Source organism: Ruditapes philippinarum, unplaced genomic scaffold (assembly GCF_026571515.1).
Source record: "Ruditapes philippinarum isolate M1 unplaced genomic scaffold, ASM2657151v2 ctg2676_1_1_1_1, whole genome shotgun sequence".
NCBI classification, from domain to species: Eukaryota; Metazoa; Mollusca; class Bivalvia; order Venerida; family Veneridae; genus Ruditapes; species Ruditapes philippinarum.
In genome coordinates, this window is record NW_026852214.1 from 94,808 (window position 1) to 117,119 (window position 22,312).

A 22,312-nucleotide genomic window follows, 5' to 3' on the forward strand; every position below is an offset into this window, starting at 1 on the left:
GAAATAAATAATTTGATAAGATAAAGAGTCAATATTGCAGGAAAAAAAAGATTATCTTTTTTTAATAAGCAAAACATCTACTAGATGTCATTTAATATAAAGTAGTCAGGTATTAAATAAAGTATTAAAATGCAAGTACTAATGCAATACCTGTGAAAATTTAACATGAAGTCTATAAAAGTTCACACTCTTGCAAAAGAATGAACTTAAAATAAATAACAATGAGAAATAAAAATAAAAAGAACATTTAAGTATAAAAGTATGGTTTTATGTACAACAATGAATTCTTATACAATAAAATAACAAAATATTTAACAAACATACTTTATGACCATAGTTGATTTTCATTATAAAAAGCTAAATGCAATGGTTTTGTTTATCTATAAACTATCAAATAACAGATATAATTTGACCAGATACTAATATATGTCATTTAAATGCATAATCTGACTAAAGTTCAAATCCCCTTATGTTTACATTTAGTACATGTAAACATATGATCTGAAATTTAGTCAAATTGTTAAATGCATTGTTTTATTTCAATATCAACACAGGTGTGTCATAATTAATGTATATACAAACAAATGATTTCTTTTATGTATATATACAGTTGTATGTATATAATTATACATTGTATATATTAAAAACTAACAATCCAAAGTGTACTGTCTAACTATTTAAAATCAAGGAAATACTTTGAAATAATTATAGCAAGTTTCACAATTCTGTACATTTTATTTAATCATGAAACAAGAATGCTTCCAGTGCTCAGTTAAATTATACTCTTGCAACATATGTACATGTATACAGTATTTCCCCAGTTGTTTTGGAGTTTTTTGGCACATGATTCATTTGCAAACTTTACAATAATCCTACTTAAAACTGACCATTCTACTGTGCTGTCAATATGACAAATTAGTCGAAAATGCAAAAAAATACACATGACTTTGAATACTAACAAGGCCTTTAAGTGTTATTCGTAAAATGAGAAAAATGTGACAAAAGCGACAGAAGGTCCACTTTTGCTTTCATCAATACAATACACCAAAGAACTTGAAAACAATACTGGCTTCAATAATAAAATTCCTAATTTCTCAACAATATTTTATAATTAGCCGAATAATTGCATACAAAAATGCGCGAGGAATAAAAAAAACAGTGAAGCCGGTCACTGATTCATAATCTTTGTACACCATACTTATTTCTCATTTCCTTACAATGCTGGCAATTACCGGTATAATAAACATACTCATTTACAATACAAAGTGTGACAGGTTGAATAATTAGTCCAATTAAATCAGTACTTGTTTAGGTAATTAGTCATCAGCAAGAAAACAAGTGGATTTTTGTCTCTAATTTAAATTGTTGACTCGCTTATTGACAAGATAGAATTAGCAAGCACATTGCATTAACATTATTATATACATGACTGTCGAAAACTTTTCACTTATTTTCCTTTTTTGGGTTGATGCGTTTTAAGTAATACCTTTAAAGTTCCCTGTTTAATATAGTGCCTAATACGGAAACCAGCATGCACTTTCCTGTCAGACAGAGACACTTGAGTAGGTTTTGAACTGTTAAAAATACAAATGGTAAGCAACACTAGTCTTATATTTATGTCTATATTAGACAATTTGTTCTCAAATATTTGTAACAACTCGGCAATTCACCATATGCTATGTGAAGGGGACATTAGATCTTGTATCTATAAAAGGTTCCCCCACACATTATAAGTACATTATAACTGAAGGTAACATCCCTTCGCCACTATGCCAGCCAATATAATTAGTGAAATTTGACCACTTCCTTATATTTGGCTACTTACAGTTTAAAGCACAGATCAAAATGCTTCACTGTTAAGCAGCACGCCTCCAGATTCATGCTAATTTTCATGAAAATTTTGAAAATGTATTTAAAAGTAAAATATTGTGAAGTGAACAAAGAAAGTAATTTACACATTGCAAACAACACTTACAATCCACATAAATTACCAAAAAAAAGGTGAAAATATACATAAATACCTCTTCCGGCATTAGTAACACAGTAGAATTATAGCTATTGATACTGCAAAATCAGACATTAATCGCACAAATAAATTAAATATTGAATCTTTTTACTTTTCTTAAGATCTTAACACATTTTTCCAAAGATTGAATTTCTTGAAATATTTTGGCTCATTTGGAGATGTGCAGCTTTAACTACCAACGGATCCAAATCGAAAGCTGGACAAGTCCGTTCATTACAAGAAATTTAGTTTTGTAACGTTTAAGAAACAAAGGCAAATCTTTATTATGACAGCCCAATCCAGTCTTCTTTAGAAAATAAACAAAAGAAGAAAGGACAGTGAGTCTTAAACTGCATTTAACTAACAATTTCCTTATTAATTAAGCATTGGATTGAATTGCCAAGTGTTATTTTGTTTTACAAATTCTAAACTTAAAAGTTTGAATTTACCGAAAATGCTTACACTATTTGCTTTGAATCTCAGTCTCATAACATTGTCTTCAATTGTTTTAAGGTAAATGCTAACAGAAAACAATCTAAGTTACTGTGAGAAATCTAAATCATCTGTCTACAGCTTCAGTTATGACAGAAGAATCAATTCAACTACCTATTCATTACTCCACTTTGTAATTCTGCTTCTTTGAATTGCCAGCAATGTAATGATATGCCATATATCCTACTAACAATAGCAAAATTGATATTGTAACATACTTTTCATACCAGTGTGTACTCATATTTCAAATAATTTTTCTATATTTTTTTTCCTTTAGAAAGCACCTGGTTGAAATTTCAATAAAATGCAATGTGGTCTTAAATACCTTAATGTATTCGATCCCGATGAAATGAAAAATCATTAAAAGTTTCAGTTTTCATACATTAAAAAAATGTATATATTTATATATTATACTGGTATAGATGTACTAAATATTTGATGGTATAGATGTACTAAATGTTTGATGCCAAATTAAAGTATAACGATGGATTTTAAATTTTTTTACGACACAGTAGCGTATAATCAATGTACGTACAAAGATCCGTTCATCATACAGGTTGATATATTACGGAGTTTATAGCCTCGTGTAAGGATTGATGATGACAAATGACATGTTTAGATTCCTGAGGTCAACATGCTAAATAAATATGTCAAAAATTTGCATGTATACATTAAATGAAAAAGACAAAAACAGCAATAAATATAAGTAAGATATGGTTAAACAAACGAAAGAGAATAAATTCTTAAAAAAATGCACGAAAAGAAAACCAAAGATAGATATTTTATTTAAGTTTGATAAATTTAACCATAATTCCCTGGCATTAACCTATTTGTTGCTTAATTATGTTAAAAAATAGTAACCTTAACAATTTTTTGTCGCAAAAATATTAACATCTACAAATTCTTTAAGACAGTCAAATTTATTTAAAACTTTAAAGAAGAAACAAAAAAAGAAAAGAATCGATACAAAACTTTCTTTATGGAAAAGAAATTGCTACAAGCCAAATTTTTTCAAATAAAAAAAAACAAAACAAAAATGATACGTCTTAAATAGTTGCTCATTAAATGATATAAATTTTTGTTCAGTTGCCATTTTTTCTCATTGTTTAATTAAAGATATATGTATGTACATATTTTGATAAAAGAATGTTTAATTGTTTTATTTGCCCCAAGGAAGCTCGGTGATTCATAATTGTACATTCATTAGGAAATATTTCTTTGATGTTTTTATAATGACAGAATATTAAATAAAATCGACTTCAATTTAATATCAACACTTTGCGAGTTAATCATGTGGAAATTGTGTATCGAAAGTATATAATTATTCACTATTTCTCAAAAAAAAAAAAAGAAGAAAAAAATATTTGGTTTTTACTGTAATCTGACCTCCCTTGACCATACATCGCCTGTTCTAAAATAAATGGGGTTAAACAAGGACCACATATCATAATCAAATCATTTATAACAGTAATCCAGACTATTAACTTAAGTTATTTCCAAGCAAACATCAAAACTAAAAAAGTATGTATTAACATTTTTTGAAACTAACTCAATAGCCATTACTGTAACCCTTCGATACAAGTAAAACATTAAAGCAGCACACCTCCAGGAAAGTAAACTTAACTACAACTTCAAAAAATTCTAAATTAAGAAAAAACAAATTCAAAGCTTTAGAAATATATCAATTATTCACATTTCAGTTTAACCTTTCAATATATTATTTCATAAATTTAACTATTTTCATCTCCAAAATTCTACCCATTTTATAATAGAAGGAGTAATAAAAATGTCTACTGATCTTAACAAGTTATTAACTTATCTATATAAATTTTTAATAGTACAATTGCCTATATAAAGACAAGGTTCAGTTACTTAATATGCATGTTTGACAAGATATTTTAATCATAACAAATACATGTATTGTGTTTTCATAGAAATTAAAATAGACACAAATTTAAAATCTGAAGGCATGCTGCTTTTCAGTAAATCATGGCATTGTAACACTGGAGCCACATTGGCATGTGAAGAATTAAATTTGCTTATTTCCTCATTTTATTTTGACATTTAGAATTCAAAACAATTATTAAATTCAGCTCTATAAGTATAAGGTCAAAGCCCTGACTAACTCTGTTATTCTTAAAGGGCACAGGCTTGAATATTAAACATTTTACAATAAGGTGAAACCTCAAATTAGAAATTATAATGAGCATAAATTTCTCAATAATTAGTCTAACATTGCAATTAAAACTGGTATTTTAATGTGAATTGATGAAACGTTTCCTCCTAATTCTGTCTTGTTTAACATGATCCAATGATGTCTTTGTCACTTTTATCAATTTCTAATATTTGCCAATTAAAGGTACTTGTTCAAAGTTGGTTAGAGTTTATTTTCTCAACAATTTCAATCTTATTCTACAGATAAAATGCTGTAGAAAAATATACTAAATGACACTGGAAATAATATCTGTAGCAAAATGTAAATTAAAGTAAGTCAATATGAATTTTATACCAATTGAAATGATCTTTTTGCTGAAGCAATTCAAAAGCATAACTGACAGTGAACTATATTAAGCAAAAAATAAATAAAAAAAATTGTGGAACTTTTGTAGCTTAACCTTGAACTTGTCCTTACTATAGAATCTGGTCAGACAGCACAGAGGTACAGGTTAATCTGGCCCTATACTAAAAATAGTAACTTTACTCAATACTGTATATCACTATTTTGCCGCCATAAGTCTGCATTAAAGGGACTCCACTGATTTTTTTATCACATGACAGAACTGGAAACAAGATTTGTTTACCATTCGACGTAGGTCTAATCCAATAAATTGTGTACACATTTTCAGATCATTCCCCGACTCCATTTTTCTAGAATGATAATTTTTATTGAGCAAAAGGATCCAAAAATGAAAAGCATTGTCAATTTTCACAAAGAATTTAACTTTCAATTCTATTCCTAGTATAATTCTTTATCATCCTTTGCGAATTTCTTAACTTCAGTTGTTTCACTTGATCTTTGTAAAAAAATTAAATTTTATATTTTTAGGCATTTTGACCTCAGTGTAGCCCCTTTAAGTTCATTAAAAAAGAAATTGGTCACTAATTTTGTAGCTATTGTCTGATATCATTATATTTCAAGATTAGATAGTTCCTTTAATTGTTGGTAATTTATAATGTTTAATATGTAAATCAGGGAATAAAATCTAATAATTATTTCCATGCCATGTGAGACCAGTAAATAATTATGTTGACTACAACAAAATGTAGCTAAAAACCGAATTGCAAAATAAAGCTTAAACACCTGTGACCCAGAAAATTGTAAAAATCATTTAATTAAATTGATAGGAGAAAATACTAGCTGAGTCAAAGGTATGTTACTAAAATTTATGCACATAAATCTTATTTATTGACATATAATTTAAGAAATATCCAAATTTTCTGTAAGGTAAGCAGAATTAAATGAAAGAAAATATGACATTTAGATACATAGTTTTGTTAAACCAAATCTTGGACATACTGACAAAGAAAGAATATCATATAAGTAACAAACCATATTAAATATAAGTAGAAAATCAAACAAACTTTTCCTAAAATATTTTTAGAAAAAGGACTTTAAAACTTTGCAGTTGTTTGAATTTCAATAAACAGATTCTATTTAAATTTTCAGAAATCCACTTTTTTCATTTGAAAATATTTTACTGTGAAAACATGCTCAGAGAAAGAAAATTATAATGAATACAGTTAAGTTAAATAATGACAATATAAGTATTATGTAAGTTATTAAACAAGCGTTGATAATTTAGAATCTCCGCCACTGCTTCCACTATCTAGTCTAGTTCGAGACCCACTATGTCTTGGATTCGATGAGTTTGAATGAAAAGAAAGGTTGCCATCAGTGTTTGTTTCCTTTTTCGGCACTTGTCTTGCTTCGTTCATCACAGCTGCATTTTTACGCGAAATTACTGCCATACGCGATTCAACTGAGTTTTTAATCTGTTGACTACGCATTGTTGCGCTGGTCGATTGAGCACGAGGTCGCATGTCACTCGAGCCAGACTGGTTTTCATTTACCTGATGGCGATATGACAGTGGCATTGCATGAAAACTATGTCTCTGCGTCCCAGGACTATTTATAGAATCGAAAGATTGATCATGTGTTTGAAAAAGCTTTTTTATATCCCGAGAACTTGCAAATACTGGCCTTTTTCGTAAGCTTTCCAGTGACACATACTGTCCTTTCTTCAGTTTTTCTTCATATTCAATTTGCGCTAAACAATACTGAGGCAAATCACCCATATTCATGTACTCTGCCTCTTGTTCATATTCAAAGGAACTACTTTTTTGTTCAATCACAGGAGTAGGTTCAACCGTCACAGGTATCACATTCTTTTGTTTGCTCTTATTACTTTTAGATTCCTTACCATCTTCACTATGCTTCTTACTTGATGGTTTAAACATATTCGGTAAAATTTGTAAGAACTTATTCTTAGATCCACTTGATTCTTTTTCCTTTTCTTTCCCTGATTTTTGACTCTTCAAAGTGGAGGATTTGGTGGTACTGCCATTTTTCTCTTTTGAATCTCTCAATATTCCCTGAATGTTTGATCCCTGACTTGAACCTGGATTCTGACCCTGGGCAATGGCCGGCTCAGATCCATAGTTTTGAGGTCTATAATAATTGTCTTGCCCATACATTGTATTAATTTTCTTTTCCTGAAAGTAGTTCACTTTAGAATCAGTTCTACTGTATTTTTCTACCTGTTGGTCAAACCCGTAATAATTGCGATAATTTAAGTCCATATCGCTCCATTTTTCCAAAAAGTCATCACTTAAAGCTTCTAGTGGTGATTTTGGAGAATTAAGTGTCTGTGCCAAATTTTCATTTCCTTCAACCACTTCATTCACTGGTTGAAAGCTTGATAAGCTAGTACTTCTACTGCTCCTGTTCAATGAATAAAACCCTTCATCCCCACTAGGACTCACATAAATTTTACCACTTCCACTTGCGGTGCGATACCTTGGATCTCCACTTCCTCCACGAAGAACGAAAGGTCCGCTATTTAAACTGTCTGTAGCACTAATTTCACTGTCCTCCTCCCAATTGTTCCCACCCCTTTGTTCTGGATATCTGTCATTATTTCCAGTTTGAGACATAAAAACATCATCATTAGTTCTGTCGGCAACATCATTAGCGTTTCTACCTACAGAACCCATTAAATGATGATTTGAATTATAATGCGGTGGTACACGAGGGGCAGTAGTATTAATCTCATTTGTTTGCGGTGTCTGTGGTAACACTCTTTCTCGCCTTCTTTCAGAGCTTACGTTACCACTTTTATCACTGTCCATCACATATAACTGCCGATTCACCCTTCTTAAGTCATTTGGTGAAACATTTATAAACGGTGGTTCAGAATTGGCATTATGCCCTGTATGGGAATCATACGAATTTGGTAAGTTTCCATTCCTTAGCACTGATTTATCACTCGGTTTAGAATTTCTACGTCCAACAATGTTCATACCATGACTGTTTTTATCCCTATCAATTACCCCCCTCTGAGAGTTTGCTGACCCTTCTTCCTCGATTATAGTTAATTCCCTTAACTGATCTTGAACAGTGTTATCTGATGCCTCAATCATTCTCTGTTTTCTTTTTACAGCCCAGTTTTCTCTTACTGAATTTGGTTTTATTGCACCATTTGGTAAAATCACTTTTTTATTACCTCCATTATAAGAGTTCTCAAAGTCATTTGAACCGAAGCTTGATGAAAACGGAGAAGAAACTGTACCTGAACTTGAATTAGTCCCATAGCCATCGTCAGGGCTGTCATTTGGGCTGCCGTGATTACTGTTTGTTTTACTGTCAGCACTTTCTGGTGAAGATACGGTATTATTATGATCAGTCCGAATATGGAGAGGTATAACTTTACTATAAATAACTTCCTCTTTTTCATTTCTAGGACCGTTTGCTAGATCACTTTCCATACCTTTAGAGTCTGCAAAATGTATATGAAGATTTTTCTTTCCTTGTATACTAGCTTTGGACTTGTTTGTGTCCAGACATTCTGTTTTAGTTTTTATTGAAGTGAATTTTTTAAGACTATGATCTATTCGCTCTTTGTTCTTCATCTCCTCTTCAGTTGTCATCATAATCATGGTGTCTGCTGAGGAATCACTATGATCACTTGTGGAGTCAATACAGTCCAAAGGGTCAAAGTTTCGAAACATTTCCTCCGTTGTTTGTGGGGTAATGTATTTCATTGGTGGGGACAAAACACCTTTCGGACCAGTCTGTTCATAATCTGTTTCTTTTTGCCAAAGTTTATCATGACTAGTAACATTTATTCGTGTTAAAGGTTTTGGTTCCGTGGTTTTAAACTCACTAGGAGTTTGAGGTAACTGACGTTTCTTTTCTCTCAGCGGTAAGCCATTTTCTATAGGTTTTGGTAGTATTTTACCATTTTCATTTTTTAAATGAAAAGATACCCCATTTTCTTTTTGTTTAGGAACTCTGTTGGGTCTAGGTGGGGGCGGGCGAGGGGGTGGTGACGAATTGTCCACATCTGCAAATCGTGTCTGCTTTTGTCGTAGTGAACTTCTTTGACCAGTATCGTTTGCAGACATTTTTCGAAATCTTTCTTGCTCATTACCGAAGTAAACGGGCCTGGCGTAGAATGTATTTGGATTTGCGGAAGCCATCATTATTATTTTAATTCCATAGTATCAAATAATATACAAAGATCACTTGATAACTTGAATGATATACTCCAATGTATAGATTTGCGAAAATTCAAGTATTCCAAAAAGATTTAAACTCCAATAATTATATTCAGATTCAAACTTCTGTCATAATCTTAATTCAATCCATGGAATATGTAAATTTCTGCTGTCAGGGTTTCCTAACTTCCTACGTTGCCATTGTAACAGTACATCTGTAGTCATGGTTACCAGTTCTATTCATGGACCTGGAAATATAAAAGAAGATACATATTAAATACTAAAATTTTGAACTCTTTTTCAAATTTTCAATGGTCACATGTCATGGAGGGTATTATAAATTGTATAATGAAAATAAATTTACTAAGTCATAATTATAGTCATCTTCATTTTAGTGATTATTTATTAAACTTTCCAAACTTTTCATAATACTGTTCTTGTAGCCAACTGTTTCCCAGCTGGTATGAATCTATATCAACATCATAGGAAATTCATAGTCCCGGCTAGCAATTACATTTAGGTTTTTTTTGTTTTTTTGTTTTTTTTTCCTTCAGATTTTATCCCATTATAATGTTTCAAATTGACTTTTACATTTATCATCAAATAAACAGTAATGTTTCTCATAGTCAAATAAACAATCTGCACATAAAATCTATAAAAAAAACTTAAAAATGTTTTACATATGCATCACCAACCAGGGCCACATCAGCTTATGCTAAATATTTTAAACAGCTAGGGCCAATAAAGTTTGCCTTGTGGTATTCGATTATTTAAATGTTTTGTATTTTTGTGTCGTCAACAGTGGGGAAGAATTTCCTCATGAAATTAACCCTTCCTAATTGGGTCCACATTTCATTCTTTATTTATTTCATATTCAACATGCCTGCCATATATATGTATTTATTATAATAATGTCCTTTGATTAAATATTTATAATCGAAATTCCTTTCGCTACTTTCAAGTAATTTAATAATAATATGTGATTGTACCTAAGGGCCTAAACTTGATGAATCAGACAGAATGTAAAAAGGGAAATTAACAATAAAAATGGCATATAATTTCAGTTGAAATGAATGGTAGATGACTAAACTAAAAGCAACTTTACTTACAAAAAAAATTCTGTTGTTTTGTTAGACTTTTTTCATTTCTATAATACAATTTTATATTATATATACAGGTTTTATACAACATGTATGTAAAATATTATGTGTTATATAATATATAATGTGTTAAAAATATAGAAAAAATGAAGTTCTTAAAATTAAAATTACTTTCATAATACTATGTATAAAGATTAGACAGGTAATATGGTCCTATATAAATGGTTGATTGCATAAAAGTGGCTGGGGTTATATTGCAAACAACCATTTATAATATAAGGTCATATAACTTGTGAAGAATCTTTATAATGAATTTATAATACAAGTTTCCATTTTTAGAATTAAGGAAGAAAAAAATCGTCATAAATTGAGAGTAGCAGTGTATTTAAAAAAGTATATGAACATCATGATTTTCCAATGAAAAAGGACTTTACAAACAATGTATATTCATTACTGTGTATCATAATTGAGCTGCTTCGCGACAAAACCCAACATAATGGGTTTGTGACCAGCATGGATCCAGACCAGCCTGCGCATCCGCGCAGTCTGACCAGGATACATGCTGTTCGCTATCAGTTTCTCTACTTGTAATAGGGTTGGTAAGCAAACAGCATGGATCCTGATCAGACTGCGCTGATGCCCAGGCTGGTCTGGATCCATGCTGGTCGCAAACCCATCATGTTGGTTTTGTCATGACACGGCTCAATTATGTAACATATGCTTCATGTAAATTTAACTTATTCATTTTTTTACATAAAAGATCTTTCATATGTACAAAATTTTATAATTGTACTATAAAAGTTAATAATGTTCCTCATAAACAGAGTGTGAACAAGCAAGAAACTTGTCACACCTGCTTTATTATTTAACACAAATTTGAGAAATGTTTAGCATAACTTTCAACAATATCATTTCATGACAGTTTTCTGCTGATATGTCAAAACACACCTCATTCATACATTATGCCTTGCATAAAATCTGACTTGATAGCAAAAAGACAAACTAAAACTGTTTTATTTAGGCTATCTCAATGATTTTGGAAAGACATGTATCCATGTCTTAGTTTTAAAACTTCTTTATGTGTTCCACCTTTGATATTATAACACCAGAACTGTACATTCCATTTTTCAAATGTTTATAAGCATAGATCTCTATGATATAACACTATAATAATCATTAAAAGTCACATGTACATGTATATAAACTACATTAACCTGTTACTGGAGGGACAAGATTGGAGGGGAAAACAATGAGGGGACAAGATTAGAGGGACAAGACTGAGGAACAAGATTGGAGGGACAAGACTGAGGAACAAGATTTTAGAGGGCCAAGACTCTGGGAACAAAATTGGAGGAACAAGTCTTGAGGGACAATAATTTTGGGACATGATTGGGGGACAAGACAAAAGGGACAAAATTTAGAGGACAAAATTTGAAAAACAAGATCCAGGGGACAAATTCATGTGTGTGTGTGGGGGGGGGGGGGGGGGGAGAGAGACTGGATGGACAAGTTGAAGTGACAAAATTGAGGGGGCAATAGTCTAGGAACAACATTACAAGATTCAATAGCGAATATTGGAGGAACAAGACTGAAGGGTCAAGTTTTAAACATTTTTTAGACATAGTATAGTCAAGACAGCTACATATAAAATTGGTGTCAAATGATTAAAGACCTCTCAGAGCACATCTTTTTCATAAAGTGTAATCAGCTAATTTAGAAGTTTCTGTAAGCTACACTTTCCACTTTCAGTTTTTAACTTGTGAAGATCTTACTTCATTTCCTCTATCTATACTTGATCAAAACAAAAGATATTCCGCCACTGCAACTAAATTAACTGCATGCAACAAAAAAAACTACCACTGCTAGTAAATTACATAACAACATGCGACAGAAATATTATCACCTGCAATTTTCATCCCAACATAATCTGATATGGTTCATGTTACACAATACTCCTGGTATTAGATTCTTTGAAATACTTTACAATGCACAATGAAAATCTCATATTTAAAACAGCATGTAGCCTTATTAAGACAAATCAATAATCTACAAACAAAGAGCTATAAGCCTTGCTTATGTTTCATTCTTTCAAGGTATTTTCATATCAATTTTCATTTTACCTCAAATTGATCTTTTCAAAACTATATATGCCTCTTTGAATCAAGAGTTATACAAGTCATTGATGTAGTTGAATGAATTAACACTTATGTAAATGAAAGTTCTGTTTCAACATCATATTAGTCATAATGTAAATTTTAATGTTAATCATAAACTAAATTATAATAATAATTATTAGACAAAGTACATATGCAGCAATAAAATATCTTCTTTTTATGGTAATCAAATAACAACTTCTTTTGTAATGCGATTTTTATAATAATTAATGTAAGTAAGATAAATAAACTGATTTTTCTATAAAATACATTGTCTGGGTTTTTTTTTTGTTTTTTTTGTTGTTCAGTTATATTTTGCTAAACACTGTAAAGGTTATATGGCAACTCTCCAGCTTTACTTGTGGAGGAAGACCTGAGATTGAGCGTGTCACTTAAAAAATTAGCTGAAATTTAAGTCTCATCACAGAAAAAATATTCCATTCAAAACAACATCCATCTAAAAATTTGCCACTTACAATAGTGAGATAATATAAGCCAAACGTAGACAAAACAAGCATTACATATATTGAACACGTAAATTCTAAAAAATAAATACAGATTGAGAACGAACATCTTCTTAATGAGATATATTTCATATCTAATCACAACAAATTATTAAACATCATCCATTTAATAAACAATATTACTACTGTACAAACTCTTATTCCATAAGATATATTCTATATTCAATCCAGTATAACTTATTGCATAGTCCTTCATATCAGAATGATAAAACATCATTCATTTCATATAAAATACCACTGCTTACTATGAGATATATTCTATATTCAATCCAGTATAACTTATTCCATATTCCTTCATATAACATCATTCATTTCATATAAAATACTACTGATTCCTATGAGATATATTTCATATCCAATCCTGTATGATATATTCCACAATCCCTCTGTCAGATCAGATATTATCCATTTTCTTCACAACACACAAGATATATTTCCATAATCAACAAAAACAAAATCAAATTTTCATTGATATTTCAAATAATTATACATATAAAATACAACAAGAACCTTCCCCCTTAAAAATATTCCACAATCCCTCAAGTATCATCCTTATAATATTAACATTACAATATAAAATAACAATTTTGCACCTTGACAAAAATACAGCCTACCTTTAACTTTAAAATCTACGATCATTCCAATACAAAAACGGGAAAAAAAATCTCAACGTAAAAAGATCAATGGTTTATTAATCGTCCAGTTATACTGGTTATTATTCACGTAAATTTTTGATATCACAATTTGATCTTAAATTAAAATTTGGCAAGACTCCGCGAACCCAATGACGCCAGGTTTTTATACGGAAAAAACACTCATTACAAAGGGTAATGAGAAAATAATTTTCATATTTTACGACTGAAACGAGAAGTGATCTTATAAAAAAAGGAAAACATGTAAAAAAAGTTCAATTTAAAAAAATTCTTAACTGTTTTGATAAATGAATATTACATTTACGACCATCGCTGGATAAAAGGGCGATCCTTTTGTGACAAAAGATCGGGATTGCGCTCAAAAGATCGGAGTTATTTGCGAGGATTTGAGATTGTCCGTCATGTTTTTGTCTTCCATTATAAAGGAAGAATGTGGTCCAGATTTTACTGTATGATAAATCGCTTAATGATTTAACAGTAAATAAACTGACCTTACAAACATAATGATCAGTGAAAACATTGTGTGCCCATTTTTGTTAATGAATGGACATAAAGCTTTTTCACCCTTTTTTCTCTCAAAAATTCAAAATGTTATCTCTCTGGTCAAAGGAAATTTTGTCAGCTATTGATGTATTGCTTTCTAAAATAAGAGACTTAAAATAGAGTGATATCTTCATTTAAAGAGCCTGAAATCTATAACCCTATTCTGATATGCTTGAAAATTATGAAGAAAAATCAACATCATTAAGGATTTGAAAAGAGTACTGAAAGAATTTTTAAACATTTATGTTGTCATAATGAAATCTATATCCAACTAAGTTATACTAGGTCTTGTGCCACTATGTGAATTTCAGAAATGATTTTCTATGCTGATCTTAACAATACACTCCCCCCACACCCCAAACCCCTCCCCCACACCCAGTCTATCCATTCTGTACAAAAAGGTGGCTGCCTGATCAATACTAAAAATTTTAGTGGTGCTCATTTTAAACCTTATGCACATGCCTCTAGTATACAGCAAGACTAGCCTGCACAACACCTTCCCTTAAATTCTCTTCATAACTCAGGAGTAGAACTTTGATGTTGTAATTAATAGGGAGAGTTGTTAAATTATAATACATATAATATTATGATATTGCACAATACAATCAACCAGTATAATTTAAATTTCTCTCTTGTGAAAATACCCATTGGTTTTTCATATGTAAAACACAGACAAAAAGAAACCATCATTACAGGCATGAAATTATTATAATTTCTTACATCGTAGATACATGTACATTAAAATTGTATTTATATTAACCCAACATTTGGAAAAAAAAGATTGACACCACTATGCTGTAAACTTGCATCACTGAATTGCATTGAGTGTGTTTGTGTTTTCCATTAATTTAGATAATTTTTTTTAAGATAACTTTACTTAAGACACCTTGAGGTGTACAGCATTTGCATAATTATTAAAGAGTAACCTTAAAAATCTCCACTTAAGTTTAGCTCTAAATGTGTACAAGAGGCTTTTAGCGTTACAATAAAGCTCTTTTATTTTGTGTCTCTTAAATGGAGCAATACTGCACTCTGTGTGTGAAAATTTAAACAAGCAAATCATCATTATACATCCTTAATACATCCTTAATCAACCCAGTATAACACATTAAATTTACTGTCAGATCTATTAAATTAGCTTTATATTATTTGCTTTATAATATTGTCGAAAAACTGGCTGTTATTCAAGGTCTATCAAACTTCATTAGAAATTTTGCACAGCGATATCTGTTGTTTGTCCCAAAGTTTGTAAAAGTTTCTCGTCATTTTCCCACACATTATCACAAACTGTTACCCGTCACTTCACACCTGGTTTTTTTTTAATTCTTCTCTTCCTACCTTTTACAATTCAATTCAATTATATACAAGATTTACATTTGAGCCATGTTATGACAAAACCAACATAGTGCGTTTGCGACCAGCATGGATCCAGACCAGCCTGCGCATCTGCGCAGTCTGATCAGGATCCATGCTGTTCGCTATCAGTTTCTTTACTTGTAATAGGGTTGGTAAGCGAACAGCATGGATCCTGATCAGACTGCGCGGATGCACAGGCTGGTCTGGATCCATGCTGGTCGCAAACCCATTATGTTGGTTTTGTCATGACGCGGCTCATTTATAAAATCTAGTATTGTACAGTTGTCAGGAGTGAGAACAGACTGTGTAACATATTGCAAATTTTAATAAAGTTTATATCAGGATTTGTTCATATATATCATATATCAAATTATCACCAGTCGAAATCTTTAATGAAATAAAGGTGTATAAGAGAAGTATTAAAGGTTATAAATCTATATCTAATGAAATTATTTTCTATTTTTTAATTTATAAATGGTAACATGATGGTGTTTTTGATAACCGTATGGTCAAGTCTGGTAAGAATATCCCTGTCATTTCAAAACACCTGAATACTAGTACACTAAAACAGAATAAAATATTCCTGGACAAAATATTATACCACTTAATTTTTAGGAGGATTTATAATCATTTAATTAGCATTATGACATTTATCTATGTGCCATTTGCTTTTGAAGGAAAAATATACAAATTTATTTTACCCATGAAATATGGTGATAATTATCAGTCAAATATATTTCATATTTGTTAAAGCAGCATGCCTCCAGATTCATGCTAATTTTCATGAAAATTTGAAATGTATTTAAGAGTATAATATTGTAAAGTTACCAAAAGAATGCAATTTACACATTATCACTGGCACTAATATACATAAACCTTTTTTTCATAAGCTACATATTACAGACACAATCATGTACAATATAGCTTTATACACTTTAATTGCTGAATATTGTATTTAAAATGCCTTGTTTTCACTTGTCATCATATTTTAAATACATGTTCACAATGTGTACATGGAGATTCAATCAGGAATACTGCTCATTACAATTACAAGAACAAGAATTACTAATGAATTACTAATTAATCAAATTACTAATTACTTTAATTACTAATTACTTCAAAGACCTAAAAAATGATAGCATTTTATTGCAATATGAGGCTAGCATTGTTGCAATTAAGCTTTCATTTGAGTGATTGTTATAGAATTCAAAACTGTTCTAAAATATGCATGGATTCAATCAATTTGTTAAAACAGCATATGAAATTTTAATTTCATTTTAAAACCTGGGGAAAAAACGAAGAAATTCTGACTATTGATTATTTTAACTCTAATTACAAGTTTGTTTAATTATACATAAATTGTGAAGGAATTGGTTTCTACAGTTAAACAAGTGTTAAATGTCAGTGAAAGCATTTAAGGATGTGGAAGGAACTAGTTAATAATAAAATCACTCAGGATGCCAATTAGAACAATACAAATTTTCATGAAACTATGGCAACCTAAATTAAGTCTTAACCAAAACATAAACTTGAAATTGTGAAATGTATTTGCCCTGCTTTGAATTTGGAACAGTCCATTTAAAATTTTAGGGGTTTTCTCATCAAAATACAAATATTGAGCTACCAACTGTATAGAGCCTGGTCAGTCTGCAAGGAAGTGCAGACCGGCCTGGCCCTAATTAATGGTGGCAGTTTGGTTTCAGGTGTTAAGTAAAAGATAAAATTAAGCCTAGATACATTGCCACCTTAGTGCAGAAACGGATTAACTCCTTTTATAATTCAAAAGAGAGTTATCCCATTACACTAAGGTGAAGATAGATTTATAATTATTGACTGACCAAAAATGAAAGAAATTGACAGTTTTTAAACTATTATTACATGTATAAGTTTCAATGTCGTTTAACACAGTTTTAAAACACAAAAATTGCATAGGATGGCCTATGTTCCTATTCTTCTTTTTTTGCAGTAAAATTACTCTATAACATATTAGCCGCGTCACGCCAAAACCAATGTAATGCGTTTGCTATCAGCATGGATCCAGACCAGCCTGCGCAGCCACGCAGTCTGATCAGGATCCATGCTGTTAGCTTACAAACCCTATTACAAGTTAGAGAAACTAATAGTGAACAGCATGGATTCTGATCAGACTGTGCAGATGCGCAGGCTGGTCTGGATCCATGCTGGTCGCAAACACATAACGTTGGTTTTGTCGTGACGCGGCTCATTATTATAATGTATGTAAGTAAAGTAGTATAATTATACTGACCACAGAAATCCTACAATCCAGCTAATCTGGCTGTATTTATAACAAGTTCAGTTTTAAATGAGTGACAGTCTGACAGACTGATTTATGAACATGCATAAGATTTCAATGTATAAAAAAATCCCCCTAAATGTCAACAATCCATGTACATTTCACTGGAAGTACCGGTACTTTATAACAGAATTAACCCTTAAAGGGTTTACTTTTAAGTTTTGATCCATTAACACATTAAATTTAAGTAATTTATTTCTTTCTAATCTGTAAACAAAATGTAAATACAGAAAAATGCTCAAACCCATATAATATCGCCATTTTAGTGTAGTTACTTTTATATAATTTAATAGGAGTTAACATGTTACTGCACTAAGATAACATAATTGTTCATTTCACTGGCAAAAAAAATCAGAATATTTTTAAATTACAAATACTTGAGCTGCCTTGAATCTAAACTCAAATTGGACAAATCAACAACCACCTTTTTGTTAAGTCAGAACTGTTCATTACCTAAACGACAAAACATTTTGAAAATAATCTTGAATCCAAACAAGGAAATATTTTACCTAAAAATATTGCACAATATTTACGAGATAAAATCCACAAGTATGTCCTTTTCTTAAATATCCATCCCAGTTTAAGGTAAACAAATTAACACTTTGGTATTTTCGCTACATCAAATCCGATTATGAAAAATCATTTGATAATCAATCAATGGCCGACATGGAAATACACAATTCCGGCATTAAATATCAGTAATATTCAATTAACGTCCAATAAACATCAATACGGCTATTCCGAAAATCCACATGTTACCTATTCAAATTGAAACATTAAACTTTACCAATGTTATGGGGCTTACATTCCACGAATAGTTCAAAACGCAGTAGCCGATTTTAGACGACTATTTCAGTATTATCGTACAATAAACATCGAGCTAGCTAGTAGATACAAACAATCGCGTAAACAGATAACCGATGACAGATATCCCAGTCAGGACGCTGTTTTATTATGTAACAAGACTATATTTGTACTGATCAATAAATTGCAAGCAACTATAGACAATTCATGAATCAATGTTAAAAGGGTTTCGATTTCAACGTCTCTAACGATATAAGAGCCATTGTCTAACTACTCATCTTCCTAAAGTTATCCATTTAAAAATTGCTGATTCTCTTACTTATTTACTTAATAATAATCCAAAGTTTGAAACCTTGTTTTAATGAATAGATTGATATTTTTCAACATTGATAGACAGAAAAAGTCATTGAATAGTCCTATGTGACAGGACAAATTTTTAACTGAATAAGATGGAAATAAGTAAAATTAGATGGACATAAGATAAATTAGATGGAATTAAGTAAAATTAGTACTAGTCAAATTAGATGAAAAGTCAAACTAGATGAAATTATTTAAGTCAAATTACGTAAGATGGAAATAAGTCAAATAACATGGAAATTATTAAAGTAAACTTCGATGGAAATAAGTCAAATAAGATGGAAATAAGTCAAATTAGATGAAAATAAGCCAAATTAGATGGAAATTATTGAAGTCAAATTAGATGGAAATAAGTCTGGGTATGAGACCTGATATTAAGAATAAGTCATATCAGATGGAAAGAAATAATAATCAATTTATCTAATTTGATTTTATTATAGCATTACTTAAATAACATTATACTAATAGACACATTAGGTCCTTATGTAAATTAACATTTTATATCTTATCTCAAATATGTACAACAATGATCTGATCTACAACATATTTACATTATCTAATCTTAAACATAATCATAAAATACTATCTAAAAGATCTTTTTAATTGTTATTGCATACTGTACTTTATCTCCGTACATCACATGAATTCATTATGAGCCGCGTCACAACAAAACCAACATAATAGGTTTGCGACCAGCATGGATCAAGACCAGTCTGCGCATCCCCGCAGTCTGATCAGGATCCATGCTGTTCACTATCTGTTTCTCTACTTGTAATAGGGTTTTTAAGCGAACAGCATGGATCCTGATCAGACTGCGCGGATGCGCAGGCTGGTCTGGATCCATGCTGGTCGCAAACCCATTATGTTGGTTTTGTCGTGACGCTGCTCAAATGATGAATATAGATGTTCAATATAAAAATATGTTTATTCAAGTTCTTTGGTCGAGATAATTTGCAATAAAATTATAAAACATTCATTTAGAAGTCAATGTTACGTATGTATTTTGCATTATTAACAATAAATACAGCAACTATTTTAAAGCTGCATGCCTCCAGATGAGCCAAAAAATATTTCTAGAAAATCAAACTTGAGAAAAATATACTAAGACTTTAAGAAAAGTAAAATGATTCAAAAGATTCAAGTGATAATTTAAATGTTATGTGCAATTCATGACTAATTTTACAGTTTTTATCACCTCGATATATTTAATGCATCAGACTAACACAGTAAGAAATATTTTTGCATATTTTGATCTTTTATTTGGTAATTTAGGTGGATTGCAAGTACATGTACCATTTTGCATTGTGTAAATTACTTTCTTTGTTCACATCACAATATTTTACTTAAAATGCATGATTCCAAATTTTCATGAAAATTAGCATGAATCTGGAAGCATGCCCCTTTAACGAGACTTATAACAGATTATTAATGTAGAGGCACTGCTGCTAAATTTCATAAATTGACTTGTCTAACTGACCATTATCATTTTTTGGAAATATCTAGAAGATGAAAATTTTATGGTGGTGTCAGCCAACAGTATCAAGCCTGGTCAGACTGCATGGATGTTCAGGCTGGCCTGATGGTATATGGATTGCTAGGACTACCACTATATACCGATGGCAAAGACTTACCACATTTAAGTTTTCCTGCAGGGCATGGGTTAAAGACTTGCAGCCTTTTTAACTCCCTTGTAAAATCCTAAATCACCCCTACAGATTTTTAAGTGCCAAACAAATTTAAAAAAAAAAAAAAACGGGGAAAAAAAAATTAATGTACATGTAGATCTACATGGAGGCCATTTAAATTTGTAATTTTGCAAATAATAACCGATCACCTTAACATGACCTTTTTTTCTTATCGAAAAATGTGTTCTTGATGTACAGAATAAATTACGGAATAAATTACGAATCGAGATAAAGATCATGCAAGATACGAATAAAATTAGGTCAATTTCAACGAAAAAAAAGCAACGTTCCATATGTATGAATGTTTTACAGGTTTTTACATATGACTCATTCCCATCTCATTATACCTTTATATCATGTTGTGTGTAAATTTGTTTCGAAAGATTTAAAACGCTTGTTATAGCATTATATTAGCTATATTTAGAGGTCATATGCCTTAAATGTACAAGTTTAACATTTCATCGCCTAAGAGTAAAACAACCGATATAAGTGTTATTTATAATAAAGATAACAATAAATTTATGGTCGTTTAGTGCTGACATGATATTTCTTCACTCTTCCTATTTTAACTTTTATTTGTTTTCTTTAATTTCCTTGTCAACTCTGCCCTCTTTTAGTCTGGGGTCCTCCTGGGCTCCTCAATACTACTGGTTATAGTGGCTGGGTCGTGTGGGGGTTGCGTTCATTGAACGCCACCTTTCCTTGTTGATCTTATTTATCATATATTTTGCAAAATGGACTTGCCCATCAGTGACAAATTTGGAAAAGACCACTGAGAATGTGAAGGGTTTTAACATGTCAAAATTAAATATTAGTTTAAAGTTTATATGACTTTATTTTAGGTCAATTATGTTAGAAGCTATAAGATTATTGAAACACTCTAGAATTAATTATTCCTGGAACTAACCAGTACTAAGCAATGAATGTAGTTTCTTGCTCAAGGAAACAACAGTTTGCCCCAGCCAGGTTTGAACCCACGCGGTCAGCATTTCTTAGATTTAACTAGTCTGATGTGTTAACAGCACAGCATTGCCGTCACTCTAAAGTATTCAATTGTATATGTACAATGTATATGAAATGGATATATGAAGTAAAATGTCAAAAGTGTAATACATCTTTAAAAGTGAAAAATCCCCAACAATATCTAACCACATAATTTTGTTATTGTTTCTTTAGTTCTATCAATTTCTTTATTTTTCATTTTTCAGGAGACATCAGAGTCTATTCTGAAAGCTTAAAAGTCCACCACACCTTATATTATATAGCTTGAAGACAGGAATTAGGACATCATATTTTCTAAGCCATCACTCAGCCATCACATCTGGGATATAGGAAAAATTAGTGTCATTACACACATCTCTTGAACATGAAAAAGGGTTAAAATTTGCCTTGTTTAGAATATAGTGACTTTATAAAATAACAAAAAGCTTTAACTTTGACAGATTACATAAAATTAAAAGCTTCAATTATTTCTATGGAATGGCAAAAATCTTGCATTTCATCTACATTATAACCTATTCCACTTCCTTTAATTTTATCGGTATTTATTTGAAATTTAAACCTCGAGAAATATTTTAAATATGGCCTAAGTCAACCCCCACTGCTCTTG

At 30.8% G+C, this 22,312-nt stretch overlaps 1 protein-coding gene across 4 annotated transcripts in view; it reads right to left on the reverse strand.

Annotated features, from left to right (window-relative positions):
* Window positions 1–22,312, reverse strand: part of LOC132752751 (uncharacterized) — a 46,420-nt gene continuing 24,108 nt past the window's right edge. For 2 of the 4 annotated variants that reach the window (XM_060743137.1, XM_060743127.1), the window contains one exon: window positions 1–9,462. In XM_060743137.1, coding sequence (XP_060599120.1) covers window positions 6,278–9,199 — 2,922 coding nt within the window. In that variant the 5' untranslated portion in view covers window positions 9,200–9,462 and the 3' untranslated portion in view covers window positions 1–6,277. The other 2 variants (XM_060743152.1, XM_060743146.1) reach the window with 2 other exon arrangements.